Consider the following 19,078-nt stretch of genomic DNA (forward strand, 5'->3'; position numbering starts at 1 on the left):
ACTTTTGTTTACTACTTTATTTAAATTATATCTCTTAAACCCTTAAATTTAATTAGTATTGCAATATGGATCTAGCTTTACTGTGTTGTATAGATTACGAAAAGTTTATGATCAGTTAAATTTGATCTCATTTATAGATGATAGAAGCTTTAAAATAATTTTTGAAGTCGAAGAGTTAACTTCTTAAACGCTGTTTTCCACCTTTTATTTTAATATTGTGATGACAAAGGATACCTCCAGTAAGGCCTGATCGTCCTTCATAATTTTCTTGCACATTTCATTTAAATCGGACCAGTGGTTTATGAGATACAATGTAATTTACCATATAAATTGAAATTGATTCTAATCTATATTTTTTCTGTTTGTTTAATTTTTCATACGATCTTGTATAAAAAACTGGTTTTAAATTACGTTTTGGTTAATAACTCCTGAACTACACGAGTCTCCATCGAAAAGTTTTCACTTAAATATAGAAGAGAGTTTAGGTATTCTCATACCATGTATTTTTATAATGTTTAACACGGGGCTGTCTGACCTATTTGACATTGAATTATACACTATGAAAATTGACCTTTAACCTTTTGGAAGTGAAATATTCTGTTTACACGATTTTAAAGACAATATCTTTTTCTTTAATATGAAATCAAAAATTATGTTGGACTTTAAGTAGTTTCAGAGTTACGGGCAATTATGTGTATGTACTTTTAGGAAATTTTAACATATTTTTCAATTTTCAAATCGCGATATTTTTACATTGGAATGAGATTCCACTCAAAAAGTCAATGATATGTGGAACATATTATATATATTATATGTGTGGTAAGTTTCATTAAAATCGGAGATGGTAAATCCGACTGCTGTCCGCTTTCACATGGATTCTCCCTACAAGCTTCCACATCATTAACAGCAATAGGTGATGGTAGGCTAGTTTGTTTTTTTTTCCTGGATCGTAAGTGGATCCAAAGTAAAAAATTACGAATTGTCTACCTATTAACATTTAGGACTATATTACTATAACCTGTAATTCAGTCATTAATATTTCTTATTAGTGAATGAATCGAAATTATCATTACCTGTATATTTTTACCTACATGATCATAAACGAAACAGAACGAAATGATCTGTCGAAAAAATTTAGGTAAAAAATAGTTATAAATTTCTGAAAATTTAAGCATAATAGGACCTTTCAATTATAAGGATAAGCAAACAAATATAAAATAGGTAAATATAAGATTTAAATATGTTCTGTCATATATAATACTAAAATATGAAAAATATGAAATTAAAGGATACAGGTTTAAATGAACATATTTTTGAATGTAATTGAGATATTGGCTTGAAAATTTTGTAAAAAATCGAGAATTTCCATATCTAACTAAAAAAAGATATTAAGGGATAAATTTGGACTAAATTGTTGTAGCTATCTGCGACCCTATTAAAATTTTGATATAAATCATAGTTTTAGAAATTAAACAAATATGTAATATATGACAAAATCTTTATTTATAAACAAAACTCAATGAAATTTTCAACGCTTGTTAAATTTGTCATTTCAAATAAGAAAATGCAAAAAAAATTGAAAAGGTCAAAGGGCATCCCGCAATTCCCAAAAATAGGAATGAAAATCCCAAAAATGGGATTTTTTACTTTTTTGACCATAGGGTCCATATTTCTTTCAGGGCTGGGAAAATACTATTGGAGTAAATAGAAAACATATTGAGGTTTCCAAAACTGCTTTCAGTTTTCTGATCCCAGCTTTGGGATTTTAGAACATGTTGCCCAAAGTTGAAGTTTTGATAAAAAATAGGTCATATTCGGAAGGACGCAGTGGTAACATTTTAAAAAATAGGACAAGTTTTTTACGCTAAAGCGTTCTGCGTAAAGATACCTTTTAGAAAACTATAAAATTGTTATATGTTCTTAAAGAAAATTTTATTTTATTAATAAAAGAGTTAAGACACATTTTTGGTAAAAAAACGCCAAAAATCTAAAATTTTTGGAATTTTTAAATTAAACAAGTTAGAGTGCTATATTCGGCTGAGCTGAATCTTAAATACCCTCCACCAGCTACTTTTATATTAATACTTTTCTAATTGATCAAATATTTGTAGAAATAAGTCTTCTCATGTCTTAATATTTTAATAGCGCTTAGCAATATTTAATAATTTGCATGTGTGCATGTGTGTGAAAGATTTAAGAATTTTCAAAATACATACATATATATAATTTTGTTCTACACAAATTGATAATGCAAATAGTTAAATAAGGTTAAAGCGCTTTTAGGGGCAGTTCCTAGTATGGGAGATAAGATCAATTATAGACCGATCGTAAAAAATTCTTTAAGTAAAATTTCTGTACATAAAAGCTATATTTCAGTCAAACTTTGTATCTATATCGTAATTTAGTATAGCTTTATTTGGTAATGAGTAATGTGCGTTTAAGAGATTTTCGTAAAAGGACCTTGTATGGGAGCTATGACCAATTATGTATATAAAGACAAAATTTCAAAATTCTGTATCTATATAATTATTTGGTAATTAATATTGTGCATTTAAGTGATTTTCTGGAGGGGACCGATCGTAAAACAATTTTATAGTGTATTTATGTATATAAGCGCAATATTTTTGCTAAATGTATGGATATCAAGATTTGGTAATGAGTTATATTTTTTTAAGTGATTTTCGGGAGGGAACATTGTAAAAATATGTAGTATTTATTTATATCATTATTTGGTAATGAGTTATGTGCCTTTAAGTGTTTTTCTGAAAGTGACCTTGTATAGCTGCTATGATCAATTATGAACCGATATGAAACAATTTCACAATAATTTTTCTCTGTATATGAGCAATACTTCTGCCAAACTTTATATGGATATCTCTATTTAGTAATGAGTTATGTGCGTTTAACTGATTTTCGGGAAGGGACCTTGTATGGGAGCTATGACCAGTTATGTAGCGAAAATTTCTCAGTAATATTTCTGTGCATATAAGCAATACTTGTACCAAATTTTGTATGGATATCTTAATTAAGTAATGAGTTATGCGAGTTTAAGTGATTTTCGGGAGGGTACCTTGTATGGGAGCTATAACCAGTTATAGACCGATCGGAAAAAAATTTCTCAGTAATATTTCTGAGCATTTTAGTAATATTTGTACCAAGTTTTATATGGATATCTTAATTTAGTAATGAGTTATGCGCGTTTAAGTGATTTTCGGGAGGGGACCTTGTATGAGAGCTATGACCAATTATGGACCGATCGGAAATAACTTTCACAGTAATATTTCTATGCATATGGGCAATACTTATACCAAATTTTATATGGATATCTTAAATTAGTAATGAGTTATGCGCGTTTAAGTGATTTTCGGAAGGGGACCTTGTATGGGAGCTATGACCAATTATGGACCGATCGTAAAAAACTTTCACAGTTGTGCGTATGAGTAGTACCTATACCAAATTTTGTATGGATATCTTAATTTAGTAATGAGTTATGTGCGTTTAAGTGATTTTCGGGAGGGGACCTTGTATGAGAGCTATGACCAATTATGGACCGATCGGAAATAACTTCCAAAGTAATATTTCTGTGCATATGGGCAATACTTATACCAAATTTTATATGGATATCTTAAATAAGTAATGAGTTATGCGCGTTTAAGTGATTTTCGGGAGGGGACCTTGTATGGCAGCTATGACCAATTATGGACCGATCGGGAAAAAATTTCACAATAATATTTCTGTGCATATGAGTAGTACTTATACCAAATTTTATATGGATATCTTAATTTAGTAATAAGTTATGTGCGTTTAAGTGATTTTCGGGAGGGGACCTTGTATGGGAGCTATGACCAATTATGGACCGATCGCAAGAAACTTTCACAGTAATATTTCTGTGCATATAGGCAATACTTATAGCAAATTTTATATGGATATCTTAATTAAGTAATGAGCTATGCGCGTTTAAGTGATTTTCGGGAGGGGACCTTGTATGGGAGCTATGACCAATTATGGACCGATCGCAAGAAACTTTCACAGTAATATTTCTGTGCATATGGGCAATACTTATAGCAAATTTTATATGGATATCTTAATTAAGTAATGAGCTATGCGCGTTTAAGTGATTTTCGGGAGGGGACCTTGTATGGGAGCTATGTCCAATTATGGGCCGATCCAGAAAATTTTTTCTCTGAATGATTTCTATTGACATACGATTTTAATTTGTGAAATTTTGTGAAGATATCTACATTCTGACGGAAGTTATTAACAAAAAACCCATTTTCCGGGAATATGTACTTTTGTATGGGAGGTATATGAAATTGTGGATTGATTCTAACAATTTTCAGCAGGGATCAAGCTCTTATATAGAAACGAATGTATGGTGATTTTCATGGAATTACCTTGCATAGTTTTCGAGAAACTTATATCAGAATGTGTAAAAAACGCTTATTTTTTTCGAGGTTGTTTCAAATTTTGATTCATAACTTTTCCCGCGTTAAACCGATTCTGCTCATTTTCAATACCAAACTGCCTAGGACAATAATAAATATTTTGTGTGAAGTTCGTTCATTTCTGTTGCTTCGTGTTAACGTGAGAATGTTTTATACAGACAGACAGACAGACGGACATAGCTAAATCGACTCAGAATTTCATAAGGTCCAAGAATATATATACTTTGTTGGGTCTCAGATGAATATTTCTTGGTGTTACACACAAAGTTATATATACCCTCTATCACCACTGATGGTGGTGGAGGGTATAAAAACGTATATTTTTGGATCTGTAAATGATATTGATCTGAAATTTTTTGTATATTATTGGAAATTTTGTTGTCTAACTAACAAGAAAAAATTGAGTCCATTGGTCCAAAATTACGCCCGGTATTCAAAAAAAAAGGCGGACCAAGGTATGGTAAATTTTGTATCACTAAATTTTTAAATGCCTATAACTCTGATATTATAAGAGATAAGTAGTATGTCCAAGCATGTTTTTTCAAGATCTCGTCGAGCGCTTTCAGAAAATATAAAAATCTTTGTATTTGGGTGAAAAACAAAAAAATGTCGTAGGTACCCTACTTTGAGCCGCCACAGCGCCGTCCCTGGGGCATCTGCAGGATTCATCTTCAAAACTTAAACTCGAATACTCCTTGGCTACGCTCACGCCAAATTTTATCCCAATCGGATCAGCCGTTTAGAAATGCCAGATTTATTTCCAAAAAATTTCCATTCTGCCCCACTGTGCATTGCTTTAAAACCGGTAAAATTATTTTTTCAAAAAGTAAAAATATCAAAAATCCCGAAATCCGATTTTTTAAAATAGTTGTGTAGTATCTTAAGATTTTGGAGGTGTTTGGCAGATTTCAAAAATAGATTCTTGTTCCACTCCTAGGTATTTAAATTTTCGTTAATTTTGTCTTACTGTGAAATGAATGTATGTTATGTACAAATCTCAAAGATCGAAAAATCGGAATGATTTTTATTCCCTACACTATAGTGAGCGTTGTACAATTAATAGCAATCGGCTCTGTCTGCATGTCTGCCCATATAAACCTCTCAATCAAACTAAAGGTGCCTATAGTATCTCACAAAAAGCGGATATTTCACAAAATCAAAATGTTTAAAATAATAATGTATTAGTATTTTGTTTCCCAATTTTTATAACCTTTTAATATATCTTCTCTGAATTTAACATTTCAAATCAATATATTTATTGTAAACAATAAGTTTTGTCAAAAATGTCACATAAAACTAAGGAAAATAATTCCCGGGAATATCAATATAATATAAATGGGTGGACTTCATATTTACACCCCATTTTGCAGTATTTAGGTAAATTTTTGGTTCTGTGTATGTAGAAGTCATTGAAGAGTAAATTGTTGAGTAAGTTCAAGTCATTACCATGTTTTTGTTTTGAATGATTACATTCATAATTAAAAATTTATTTGGATTACAAAATAATTTTATTAGTAATATTAGTAGAAAATTTTAACAGTTTTAATTTGTCTATATTACGGAATATCAATATCACGGTAAACATACCTGTTATATGTAAAACTTAATGCCTCGGTCCCAGATGTGGAAAATTTTTCTTGATACAAATAGCCATATGGTGTTAAGTCATATAAAGAAATAGATCCCAATCGTCCATCTATTGATTTTATTACATCTTCCTTATTAATATGCAAGATCGCACATGAAATATTGGCTTTCGATAATTCAGACTCATTTCTGACCAAAATGAGATTGAGAGAACGAACTGATATTTGCAATTCTCTCTTGGAAAGGGTTTGATCTACAGCAATAAAGTAACAATATTAATTTTATTCCAATAAGAATTACTTACAAACTAGATAAATGTACTACTAACTAGATATGTACATATTTTAAAGCCACACTAACTATCACTTCAATTACTATTTTATTTTCAACTCGCTATACCCAGTGTGCTCCGCTACCCTTGACTAAATATTACCATTGTAAATTATACAGAGTTTTAAACAATCAGGAAGCTGCGTGTCCAATTTTATGTTTTTAGGTTCAATATTGTATTTAATTTAAACTCCAACAATACGAGTTGAAGTACGAGAAAGTACCAAGATGTTCCCAAGATCTTCATGCTTCTAGGTTCAATTTTATAAAAAACTCAAAAAGTACCAGGCGAAGGACGAAAAAGTACCAATAAGTCACCTTTTATAATTCAGTTTACTCCAGGCTCTACATGCTTAATTACATGCTTCAAGGTTCAATTTTATAGAAAACTCAAAAAGTACCAGGCGAAGTACGAAAAAGTACCAGAAAGGTCCCATTTCATAGATTTCATATTTCTAGGTTGAATATTATAGAAAACTCAAAAAGTACCAGTTAAAAAACTAAAAGGTACCCAAAATAGTCCTTTGTGCCGGAGTTCCAAGTAATACCCATTGGCATATTTAGTGTAACTAAATCTACCAATTTCCCCAATTTTATTAAAATTGGGTCAAAGAGTGGTAGAAAAAATAATAGAAACGACTTTATATAGTGGTGAAAACTAAATTTTCTCAAAAAGTCCCCGTTACAATTTGATGATTTGTATCTTAAATAAAAGGTTTGTAAGTTAGTATTTTATTGGTATTTAAAAAATTTGGCATTGGAAAAAATAATAGAAAGGATTCACAGTATAACACTGGGGACATTAGCTGAGATTTCTTAAACTGCGTTTGTATTTATTTTTAAAAATTTGAATTGTAAATGATATTCCCAATATCATAATATACTGTTTCCTCGGTTCTTTATGTTAACGTGTGTTTTAACATCGCACAGTGGGGCAGAATGGAAATTTTTTGGAAATAAATCTGGCATTTCTAAACGGCTGATCCGATCGGGATAAAATTTGGCGTGAGTGTAGCCAAGGAGTATTCGAGTTTAAGTTTTGAAGATGAACCCTGCAGATGCCCCAGGGACGGCGCTCGTGCCATTTTTTTGTTTTCTTGTTAGTTAGACAACAAAATTTCCAATAATATACAAAAAATTTCAGATCAATATCATTTACAGATCCAAAAATATACGTTTTTTAATTTAAAAATTCCAAAAATTTTAGATTTTTGGCGTTTTTTTGCCAAAAATGTGTCTTAACTCTTTTATTATTAAAATAAAATTTTCTTTAAGAACATATAACAATTTTATAGTTTTCTAAAAGGTATCTTTACGCAGAACGCTTTGGCGTAAAAAACTTGTCCGATTTTTTGAAAATGTTGCCACTGCGTCCTTCCGAATATGACCTATTTTTTATCAGAACTTCAACTTTGGGCGATATGTTCTAAAATCCCAAAGATGGGATCAGAAAACTGAAAGCAGTTTTGGAAACCTCAATATGTTTTCTATTTACTCCAAAAGTATTTTCCCAGCCCTGAAAGAAATGTGGACCCTATGGGCAAAAAAGTAAAAAATCCCATTTTTGGGATTTTCATTCCTATTTAAAATATTCTTATTCTTATTTAAAATGACAAATTTAACAAGCGTTGAAAATTTCATTGAGTTTTGTTCATAAATAAAGATTTTGTCATATATTACATATTTGTTTAATTTCTAAAACTATGATTTATATCAAAATTTTAATAGGGTCGCAGATAGCTACAACAATTTAGTCCATATTTATCCCTTAATATCATTTTTTCGTTAGATATGGAAATTCTCGACCCTTTACAAAAAATTTCAAGCCAATATCTCAATTACATTCAAAAATATGTTCATTTAAATCTGTGTCCTTTAATTTCATATTTTTCATATTTTAGTATTAAGTATGACAGAACATACATTTGGTGTTGAATAAAATATTTGGACAATTTTTAAAAATTATTTAGTTAATTATTTTATTATAATATTGTATGTACAATAAAAAAAATTATAATTTTATTATGAGCCACGCACAACAACACCTAAATCACCCCACACAAATTACCTTTCCCGCCCACCGAAATATAAAACACAATTTAATACAATATCATCAGTTAGTATAATAGCTTTTTTTATTTGAACTGTTTATCTTAAACATAATACAATTAATTCTTACAACCTACTTATATAGTTAATTCCTAACACTACTTATTTTCTATAAAATAATCTGTCATATCGGTATACATATCCAGAAGGTAATATAAGTCCTTTAAATCTTCCTTGTTTTGAGATGATAGAGTTTCATAACAAATCCATCTTTTTCGCATAGTTGAAAGAACAGGATCAGAAGATAGAAGTAAACTATTAAAAATATCTTCATTCTGTGATTGCCTGGAGCATTTTCTTGAGCTGAATAGTTGAACATGCTTAAAATCTCGATTCCTCGCTTCCTGGGCTTCTTCTGTTAACTCTCCAAGTGGAAGAATATTCGATTCAATTATTATTTGACCATGACACAATACTTTGTGTACTGTTGGTGTTAGTTCCCTCCATGGATACAGAGATACAAGTAATTTAGAAATTTCAGATGTGTATTCCCCAAATCGATTTCCATTAATTTTATGTTTACTATTCAGTGCCATTAAAATAGTGTTAACTCTTCGAAGCAACTCCTTGTCGATTCCAGTTATTTTTGAAGTAATTTCAAAATCACGAAAAAACCTTCTCGCCGTATTACCGTCATTTGTACTACCGCAACTTGAAAGTGGTTTGTCCATGTTTAATCCCATCTGAACTTTAAATTCTTCTTGGATTCTGCTTTTTTCCGCAGCTCTCAGTTCTTTCAATTCTTCATTATTTTTTGTTGATTTAGTAAGATTCTCTGGCACACTTCTATATTTGAGGTCGTATGCTATGTGTAAAAAGTAATCCAAAAATCGTATTCTGGCATGAAGTGGTGAAATTCCGAAAGACAGGACTTCTTCATTAATACTTCCGCTTTTGTTTATATTTGAGAATTGCGACTTTTTCTCATTACATATTGAGCATCTCCAGAAGGAAGAAGTTTCTGTTATGGCATTGCTGACCTTTCCATCAATCATTGTTAAGCTTAGCTAATATGATACGTTAATAGAGAATTCCTTTATTTTTATGCAAATGGGCTCCAGTGCATTTATTTCATCTTTTAAATATTCCACTAAATCTTTTGTTGTTTTCTTTGACTCCTTTATATGTTCAAATCCAATGGGTCTACAAAAATTTTTTGAACCCGGAGTTGTATTGATCCATATATCTTCAAATGAATTTCCGATGCTTGACGATGATGGATTAAGGGAATATGAACGAATTCGTAATGGCACTAATGATGACATAAATACACTTTTGTAGTCTGCTAATGTCCGACTTCCACAAGCTTGTTTGTATTCTGGAAGTGCTGATAAACCGTCACATCCCCACTTACATATTAAGACAACATCACAGTTATGAATTTTCCTTAGTTGGTCTTCTGAAAAGTCTGACACAATTCTTGATGCTGTGTTTTCGAGCAAAGATGATATATCAATACAAGCTTCCACATCATTAACAGCAATAGGTAGGATAGTTTGTTTTTTTTCCTGGATCGCCTTGTATGATGGTAATATATTGTGTCCTTTTTCATGCAGAGCTTTCCTTAATATTTGGTACTTATTTCGACTGAGACCCAGTTCCAACATAAGCGCTATTGCTTCCTCTTCAGTAAAATTTGATTATGATGTTGGAGTTGGTTTTACTTATATACCAATTCTTGTCATTTCCGATACAGGTATTCCAAAGTAAAAAATTACGAATTGTCAACCTATTAACATTTAGGACTATATTACTATAACCTGTAATTCAGTCATTGATATTTCTTATTAGTGAATGAATCGAAATTATCATTACCTGTATATTTTTACCTACATGATCATAAACGAAACAGAACGAAATGATCTGTCGAAAAAATTTAGGTAAAAAATAGTTATACATTTTTGAAAATTTAAGCATAATAGGACCTTTCAATTATAAGGATAAGCAAACAAATATAAAATAGGTAAATATAAGATTTAAATATGTTCTGTCATACTTAATACTAAAATATGAAATTAAAGGACACAGGTTTAAATGAACATATTTTTGAATGTAATTGAGATATTGGCTTGAAATTTTTTGTAAAGGGTCGAGAATTTCCATATCTAACTAAAAAATGATATTAAGGGATAAATATGGACTAAATTGTTGTAGCTATCTGCGACCCTATTAAAATTTTGATATAAATCATAGTTTTAGAAATTAAACAAATATGTAATATATGACAAAATCTTTATTTATGAACAAAACTCAATGAAATTTTCAACGCTTGTTAAATTTGTCATTTCAAATAAGAATATGCAAAAAAATTGAAAAGGTCAAAGGGCATCCCGCAATTCCCAAAAATAGGAATGAAAATCCCAAAAATGGGATTTTTTACTTTTTTGCCCATAGGGTCCACATTTCTTTCAGGGCTGGGAAAATACTTTTGGAGTAAATAGAAAACATATTGAGGTTTCCAAAACTGCTTTCAGTTTTCTTATCCCAGTTTTGGGATTTTAGAACATGTCGCCCAAAGTTGAAGTTTTGATAAAAAATAGGTCATATTCGGAAGGACGCAGTGGCAACATTTTCAAAAAATAGGACAAGTTTTTTTACGCCAAAGCGTTCTGCGTAAAGATATCTTTTAGAAAACTATAAAATTGTTATATGTTCTTAAAGAAAATTTTATTTTAATAATAAAAGAGTTAAGACACATTTTTGGCAAAAAAACGCCAAAAATCTAAAATTTTTGGGAATTTTTAAATTAAAAAACGTATATTTTTGGATCTGTAAATGATATTGATCTAATGATATTTTTTGTATATTATTGGAAATTTTGTTGTCTAACTAACAAGAAAAAATTGAGTTCATTTGGTCCAAAATTACGCCCGGTATTCAAAAAAAGGCGGACCAAGGTATGGTAAATTTTGTATCACTAAATTTTTAAATGCCTATAACTCGGATATTATAAGAGATAAGTAGTATGTCCACGCATGTTTTTTCAAGATCTCGTCGTGCGCTTTCACAAAATATAAAAATCTTTGTATTTGGGTGAAAAACAAAAAAATTGCACGAGTTTAAAAATTTTACATGTCGTAGGTACCCTACTTTGAGCCACCACCACCACCCTGGGGCATCTGCAGGGTTCATCTTCAAAACTTAAACTCGAATACTCCTTGGCTACGCTCACGCCAAATTTTATCCCGATCGGATCAGCCGTTTAGAAATGCCAGATCTATTTCCAAAAAATTTCCATTCTGCCCCACTGTGCATCGTGAATAATGAGTCCTCTCTCTCCTTCAGGTGCATCCATGAACTTAAAATCACTTTTTGGGTCGATTCAAACTCGTCCGTCCTTCCTTTAATATTTCTATTGGAACTTTCTATGTAAAGAACTCGCGATACTTATATGAAAAAACGAAGTAGGCTGTATTTCGCATTTCGATTTTTATGGAATTTGGTGGGAATAGTCCACGTACTTAGTAGATTATGTCCTCCAAATTAAATTTAAAATTTAAAGTATAATTGCAACTTCTACACCTATTTGAAATTTTGCATAAACAGATACTGTACTAATTTGCCGAAATTCTAAGATAAATGATTTAATAAGAATTAATAAAGTATTTTCTGCTAATTGATGCAAGAATGGTATTACAATATCTTTAAAGTATTAATCAACTGATATTTTTAAGTAACACAGCTAAGGAAAATTAAATTGTATTGTATACAAAAGTTGTAATAACATCTAAACTCGTACGACGAACAATAATCGCGATATATGCAAAGATTTGATACTCATGACCTTTGACTTCTACTATCTCACCATGACTTTTAGTTCTTTATTTACATTTTCTAGATGATGTTGTATACTAGTTTTTATTTTACCGTCTTAAATTCTAAATTTTGGTCAATTTGTCGGATAATTTGGATAGATTAGGTTTACAAATATTGCTGAAGTTATGAATGTATTGCTAACATCCGCTACATGGTATTATAATTTGGTCAAATATACCCCTTAAACCCAAATTTCGAACGAAATTTCGAAATCTGTACATAAAATGGGAAGAATTTTATAATTTAAAAGTCATATGTGGAGTATTTCTGAATTGCGCTAAAACGCGTTAAAAACTCATTTATTTTTTAAAATAAATATTAATTACACTTATTAACGAATCCGCGAAGAGACATATATTTATTGTTGAAAACACGACAGAGTCGAAAAGAAACAAGATAGAAAACTGAAATATTTTGCCAAAATATTTTAATTGACCCAGTTTGATTGGTATTGAAAAAGCGAAATATCGGTCAACGATTTCACCTAGCCCCCATATTATGCCTTATTCAGAAAATTACTATATTGCTTAAAAATCATCTATAGCGATGAAATTCAATATAAAAAAGTTTTATTGGATATGTATTTGTCAAAGTTTATGAGGATCGATATATAATTGACTCTATCCCTCATAAAAAGTCTCCTCAGAAAATGACTTTAAAGCTCATAATGTACTGCTATATAGCAACAAAATTCAACATAATCAAGTTTTAAAGGAACTAAAATATCTCTGTCAGATTTTATGAGAATTGGTCCATAATTGACCATACGTCTCATATAAGATCCCGTACAGAAAATTACTTTAACGCTCATAACTGTCTTCATAATACCAGTTTAGCGACGAAATTTAAAATAGTTCCACTTCAGAAAATGAATTTGTTATTTTAATGTCCAAATGTAAACATGAAACAAATAAAAATTAGTTTGTTTACTTTTTTCTTAATTTGGTTATTTTTTATTCGAATTTTGGTTAGAAAAAAAATTTTGTTGTGGCAACACTGTTCAGAGGGAATTTAAAAATTGATAGGAATTGTTGAAATTTATTTTAATTCAATTCGTAACAGATTGAATGCACATAAAATTAATTCATTCAGAAGGAATTTAACATTCTGCAGGAATTAATTCATTAGAGAATTAATTCAACTACATTGAAAGCTTCAAGAATTAATTCTAGGAATTAAATCAAAGGGAATGAGTTTGAAGAATTGTTAATTCTTTAAAATATAACTCAATTTCAAAAAAAAAAAAAACAATTATGGAATGAATTCTTTTAGAGCTTTGATATGAATACATAATAACGGGATCCCAATACGATGTTGCAACTTTTTGGAACAAAATTTTTATTTCGTTAATGGGGAGGAAAAAAGTACCAAAAGCGGTAAAAACGGGAAATTTGATTTTATTCAAACACAATGATCCAATTTATATAAAATTTTTGGATCTAGAAACACTAAATATGCTAATTTGGAACACCGGTACCAAGTGATATTTTTTGGTACTTTTTCATTCTCCAACTGGTACTCTCTGAGTTTTCTATGATATGGAAATCGAAACATGAAATTAATAATAAAGAGACTTTTCGGTACTTTTTCGTTCTACATAGGTACTTTTTTGAGTTTTCTTTAAAATTAAACTAGAAACATGAAATTAAGCATGTATAGCCTGGATTAAGTGATAACCTATAAAAGGGGACTTTTTAGTATTTTTTGTATTTTTTATAATATTGATCCCAGAAACATGAAATTAAGCATGGGGATCCCGGAGTTAATGATAATCTATAAAAGGGGGTAATTTTTCGTTCTTCAACTGGTACTTTTTGAGTTTTCTATTATAATGAACCTAGAAACATAAAACTAAGCAATCAGAGACTTGAGTGAATGAAAATTTAAACTGGAATATTTTCGTTCTTTAACTGGTACTTTTTGAATTTTCTATAATATTGAACTTAAGAACATGAAATTAAATAAAATAGGTCTTTTGGTACTTTTTCGTACTTCAACTGGTACTTTTTGAGGTTTCTAAAATATTGAGTATATAAACATATGTAAACATAATTGAATGAAAATTTAAAAAGGTACCAGTATCCTTTTTTGTTTTTTTTCTAATTCTTTTCGAATTTTCTATAATATTAAACGTAAAAAGATAAAATTGGCTCGCAGCTTCCTGATTGTATAAAAATCTGTATGCTATTTTTTTTTTTTGGTTTCTGGTTGAAAATTAAACATGCGTCATCCTGATTTAAAGAAAATCTATAAAAAGGCACTGTCTGATACTTTTTCGTTCTTCAACTGTTTTTTTTTTTATTTTTTGTAGTATTGAGACTAGAATCATAAAATCAAACTTAACGAGTTCTCTGAAACGGTACTTTTTGATATTACAGATATACTTATATACATTTACAATAATTATATTTATTTTATTCCATTACGATGAGGGTAGCGAAGCACACTGGGTATAGCTACTTTTACATATTTGATTAGTCTTGAATATTAAAAAAAATCTAATATTAAAAAAAGTCAGTGTTAATAAAATACTGGACATTACATTTTGGGCTTGAACAAAACCAAATAGGAGTGACATTTTCCAATTTTTTGATTCAGTTTCCTTTCCAAAGGACTTTAAACTTTTAAGGATATAACAAATTCTTAAAATTTATTCAAATATTTCTATCCCTATATTAATAGGCGTCAAAATAAATAGGACGATATCTTAAATGCAGAATTTAGAATTAGATTGAAGGCTGCGACTTATGTTTGGATTTTTGTGCAGCCCATTGGTTAACTATACATGTTTTTGTTAACACACGAAGGTAACTGGTTTAGTTGGTGAGAGGTTGAAGATGTCTTTTGGCAAGACAGCACCCAAGATCTTAATGTTGGGCAGTTACATAAGATATGTTCTGAGGTTTCATCTTGTAGACCACAGAATCTGCATAGATTCGTTGAAGAGTTGCCTAGAATGAATTGATGGTATCTTAGACCACAATGTCCAGTAATCAATACTGCATATTGTGAGCGCTAGTAGCTTTTGGGATTTTCCCTTTGACAGTGTAATGAAATGTTTTGGCTGTCTGAGCCCTGGTATTGTTTCCCAATGGCGAATAAATTCAGATTTCACCCAAGAGTCAAATTTTGCTTTGGTGTATCCTCGGGGAATGCCAAAGAAGGGCTCTGAGTCGATTAGTTAGCGACTATTTGCTAGGCAGTCTGCCTTTTCATTGCCAGAGTGACCCTCATGGCCAGGTACCCAACACAAGTTCAGTTTGTTGTGTCTACCTAAGCAATTGAGTGAATTCAATCAGTTCATTTTAACACCCGACCTTACTTCGTATGACAATAAGGCTCGAGTGATAATTGGCTATCCGACATTATAAAAATTCTTAATCCCTTAGTTCTCCTCCTAACGCACTCGCCGTTTATTTGTTTGGACCCATCTGTGTACCAAACTTGATCAGCTTTTTCCACCAAGTTTGATCAGTCCATAATATTACCTCAAATGATCTATCGAAAACCATTGTTGGTGACCCACGGTCGGGAATTCTAATGCATTGGTCATTTATGAATAGTTTTAGTATACTCATATGTGCTACACAGTTTTCAAGTTGGCAATACCTAGTAGGCGAATTGCTGATCTGCAAGCTTCTTCCTTTATAAGGATGTGCAGTGGTGGGATATGCAATATTGCACCTAAGGCATATGTGGGACAAGTTCTCATAGCAAGTTCTCCAATCGGCAGCTTCCCAATTTTGAATATCACAGCTTTAGAGGCAAAATAAGCCCTACCTTTGTTCTTTGCAAGACTAGCCATGGAGTTCTAATAGATACCTATTACAAATAAAGTTCCCTTAGGTTCTGTTATTATATATAATATATATGAGCAATTATCAAAGTTTTTTAATTTTAGAGTTAACAAAAAATTTTTTTGATGACACATTCAAACTATTTTTGTGAATATAAACAAAACAAAACTAACACGTGATGAATCCGTTCGCATTAAAGATTTTGATCGAGGGGCGCAAAAGTTATAGCGGTTTTTACCTAAATATTTAAAAAAATTCTTAAAAATAGTATTTATATATGTTATATTTGAAAAAATTGCACATAATTGTAAAACTAATTCAAATTCAGCGCATTAAATACATACCATAAGATTTATTTTCAAACATTTTAAAAATACACAGTAAGAAATTTCATTTCAGCATTTTTATAACTTCTTGCTTATAGTTTTTTAAAAATCGCGAGTTAGTAAAATTTAAGGAGAAAAATGTTAATATCTGAATTCTACGAGCTTGATATATAAGGGAATGCAATTAAAAATTATAGTTTGATGCCAGATACATTTTATTTGACCCACAAAACCTACAATTATTTTAATTTTTTGATGCGCCCCAGTTTTACATTAAAGTATTAATAAAACTTTCAAATGGTGATAATTTTGGGCATCATCCATGATGTGCCTTGGCAAAATGTGTTTAGATAAAAGTAACGTCTTTGCAGCTTACAGGGACATTTTATATACATTTATGATCCCAAACCATTGTGTTTGTCATTATCTTCATGTCTATTCATTAAATGTTTGTATAAGTCGATGTTTGATATATAAAACCGCAAAAATAAAAAAAAAAAAATTATTTTGCAAAATTCTTAAAAAGTTCATAAAATTTTTGCATTCTCCTCCGATTTCATATTTGAAAATAACAAAAATCTCAATTTACGCAATAATTCAAATTATTTCCTATATAAGAGTGAATGTGCCGCGCCAAAAAACTGATATTTAAAAAAATTTACGTTCAATTTTTTCAACTTTGGTAGCTGTCGTACCCATCTCACATTAACGAGATATATACCATACTGTATATAATTACATCAACGAAAAAATTAGTTAGTGACACACTTTTTTTTAATTTTGTAAACTTCCAAAACCCATCACGTTTAGAAATGAAGACCTAGAGTTTTACAATTTTGCAATTTTTAGGCTGGGAGTCTTGTGTATATAATCCTCTAAAAAATTTATTTGACATTTTATTCTTACTAAAGTTATTAACAATTTAGTTCAATTTCAAAGGAATTAAAAAACTTTGATATTTTCTCATATACTCTATCGGATAAAATAAAGTGCAAAAGTGCTCATGCTATATTGTTTCAACGAAAAATCTGTTGAATAATTATTAGATATGTAATTTTTTTTAAATTAATTTATATTAAATACAATACTACAAAAATAACAATAAAACAAAATTATTCCACCTAAAATTTTTCTGTATACACTGAAAATAATCCATGCTTAACTTTACGAAAAAAAATCTATACCACCATGCTCTTATAATCAACAATCAAAAAACTAGAAGTTGTTTCGGACAATGCGGCATCCGAAACAATGTTGTCAAAAACATGCCGCCTACTTATAGCAGATGGCGTCACAAAATGGAATTTTTTAATAGACACAGGTGCAGGCGTGACAGTAATTCCTTATTCAAGAAATATTATAAAATCAAATTTAGGTTTTCCACTAAAACTTTATGCTGCAACTGGCACAGAAATCCAAACATATGGTACAAAATTGTTGGAGCTGAACCTTGGATTAAGGCGGTCGTTATGATGGGTTTTTATTGTTGCGAATGTTACTCGTCCAATTCTTGGATCGGATTTTTTTAAAATATCAAAAAGAGGAGAAGAAGTTAAACAAACAACCTATATACAGTGTGAAAGCCAAAACCCCAAAGCACCAATATCAAACCTTAAACCTAAACTTAAAACTAAATCTTAATAAATAAGTTAACAAATCTAAAACAAATAATCATAAAACTTACTTAAAATTAAACCTATAATTAGTTAATAGTGTTTCAATCTAAAAAACTATTTAAAACCTAAACCTAATTAAAACTTAATACTATTTAAAACATAAAGTTGAAATTAATAGTTAAAAGAATAAAATCTATTTAAAACTTAAGGCTAAATAAATAGTTAAAAGACTAAAATAAAACCTACTCTAAATTGAAATATACAAACTGCGAATTAAACCCTAAAACTCAAATCCTAACCCTAAATTTATAAATAAATATATATATATACGTTTTATAACGTTTTAAAGTAAATTACCCAAGTGTTGTTATTTATCACAAGTTTTATTTTACCCCTTATTACACATACCCCCTAACCCGTCTAAACATTGGTCCAATCGAACCGTATACTTATAAAAAATATAAGTAAAGAAGATCAGTGAGTGACAAAAAAAAAACAATACAGTAAACAAAAGTAAAATATACAAACATCCACAATTTACTGAAACAAAAATCACAAAAAAAAAAACTAACATACTTAAATAAAACATAAATTTTGAACTAAAAACAAAATAAAACAAAAAAAAAAAAAAATAAATAAACAAGAAACGACATTTAAACCCAATTTTAAAACAAGTAAGAAATTATAGTCGGGCGGGGCCGACCATATGATACCCTACACCAGTTATGAATATTAAATGTGATTTATTTTTCATAATAAAGCATTTATCTTCAATATTCCCTTGTTCCGATACATTTAAGCAATTTATGGATGAAAAACTAATTTTCTGAAAGAGGCTTTATATGGGGGCTAGGGGCAAATATGGACCAAGCCCGATAAAATTTTGTGAATATATTTATATTGACATAATATTTTATTGTGCTGAATTTCATCGCGATATTTGTGTTTATAAGCTAATTTGGGACATTCAAGTAATTTTCTGAAGGGGACTTTGTATGGGAGCTAGGGTCAAATGTGGCCCGATCTTTATGAAATTTGGCAGGGTCATCAAG

General features: G+C 30.0%; 1 protein-coding gene across 1 annotated transcript in view; it reads right to left on the bottom strand.

The window, feature by feature from the left end:
- Positions 1-19,078, bottom strand: part of LOC119599795 (vacuolar protein sorting-associated protein 13D) — a 487,269-nt gene that overhangs the window by 382,597 nt on the left and 85,594 nt on the right. The window contains exon 3 of the mRNA XM_037949667.1: positions 6,033-6,285. Within this exon, the coding sequence (XP_037805595.1) occupies positions 6,033-6,285 (253 nt within the window). The remainder of the gene's footprint in view (positions 1-6,032; positions 6,286-19,078) is intronic.

This window comes from Lucilia sericata, unplaced genomic scaffold (genome assembly GCF_015586225.1).
Source record: "Lucilia sericata isolate MDLA Ls3-8-SP2 unplaced genomic scaffold, ASM1558622v1 Contig000088F_arrow, whole genome shotgun sequence".
Classification (NCBI taxonomy): domain Eukaryota; kingdom Metazoa; phylum Arthropoda; class Insecta; order Diptera; family Calliphoridae; genus Lucilia; species Lucilia sericata.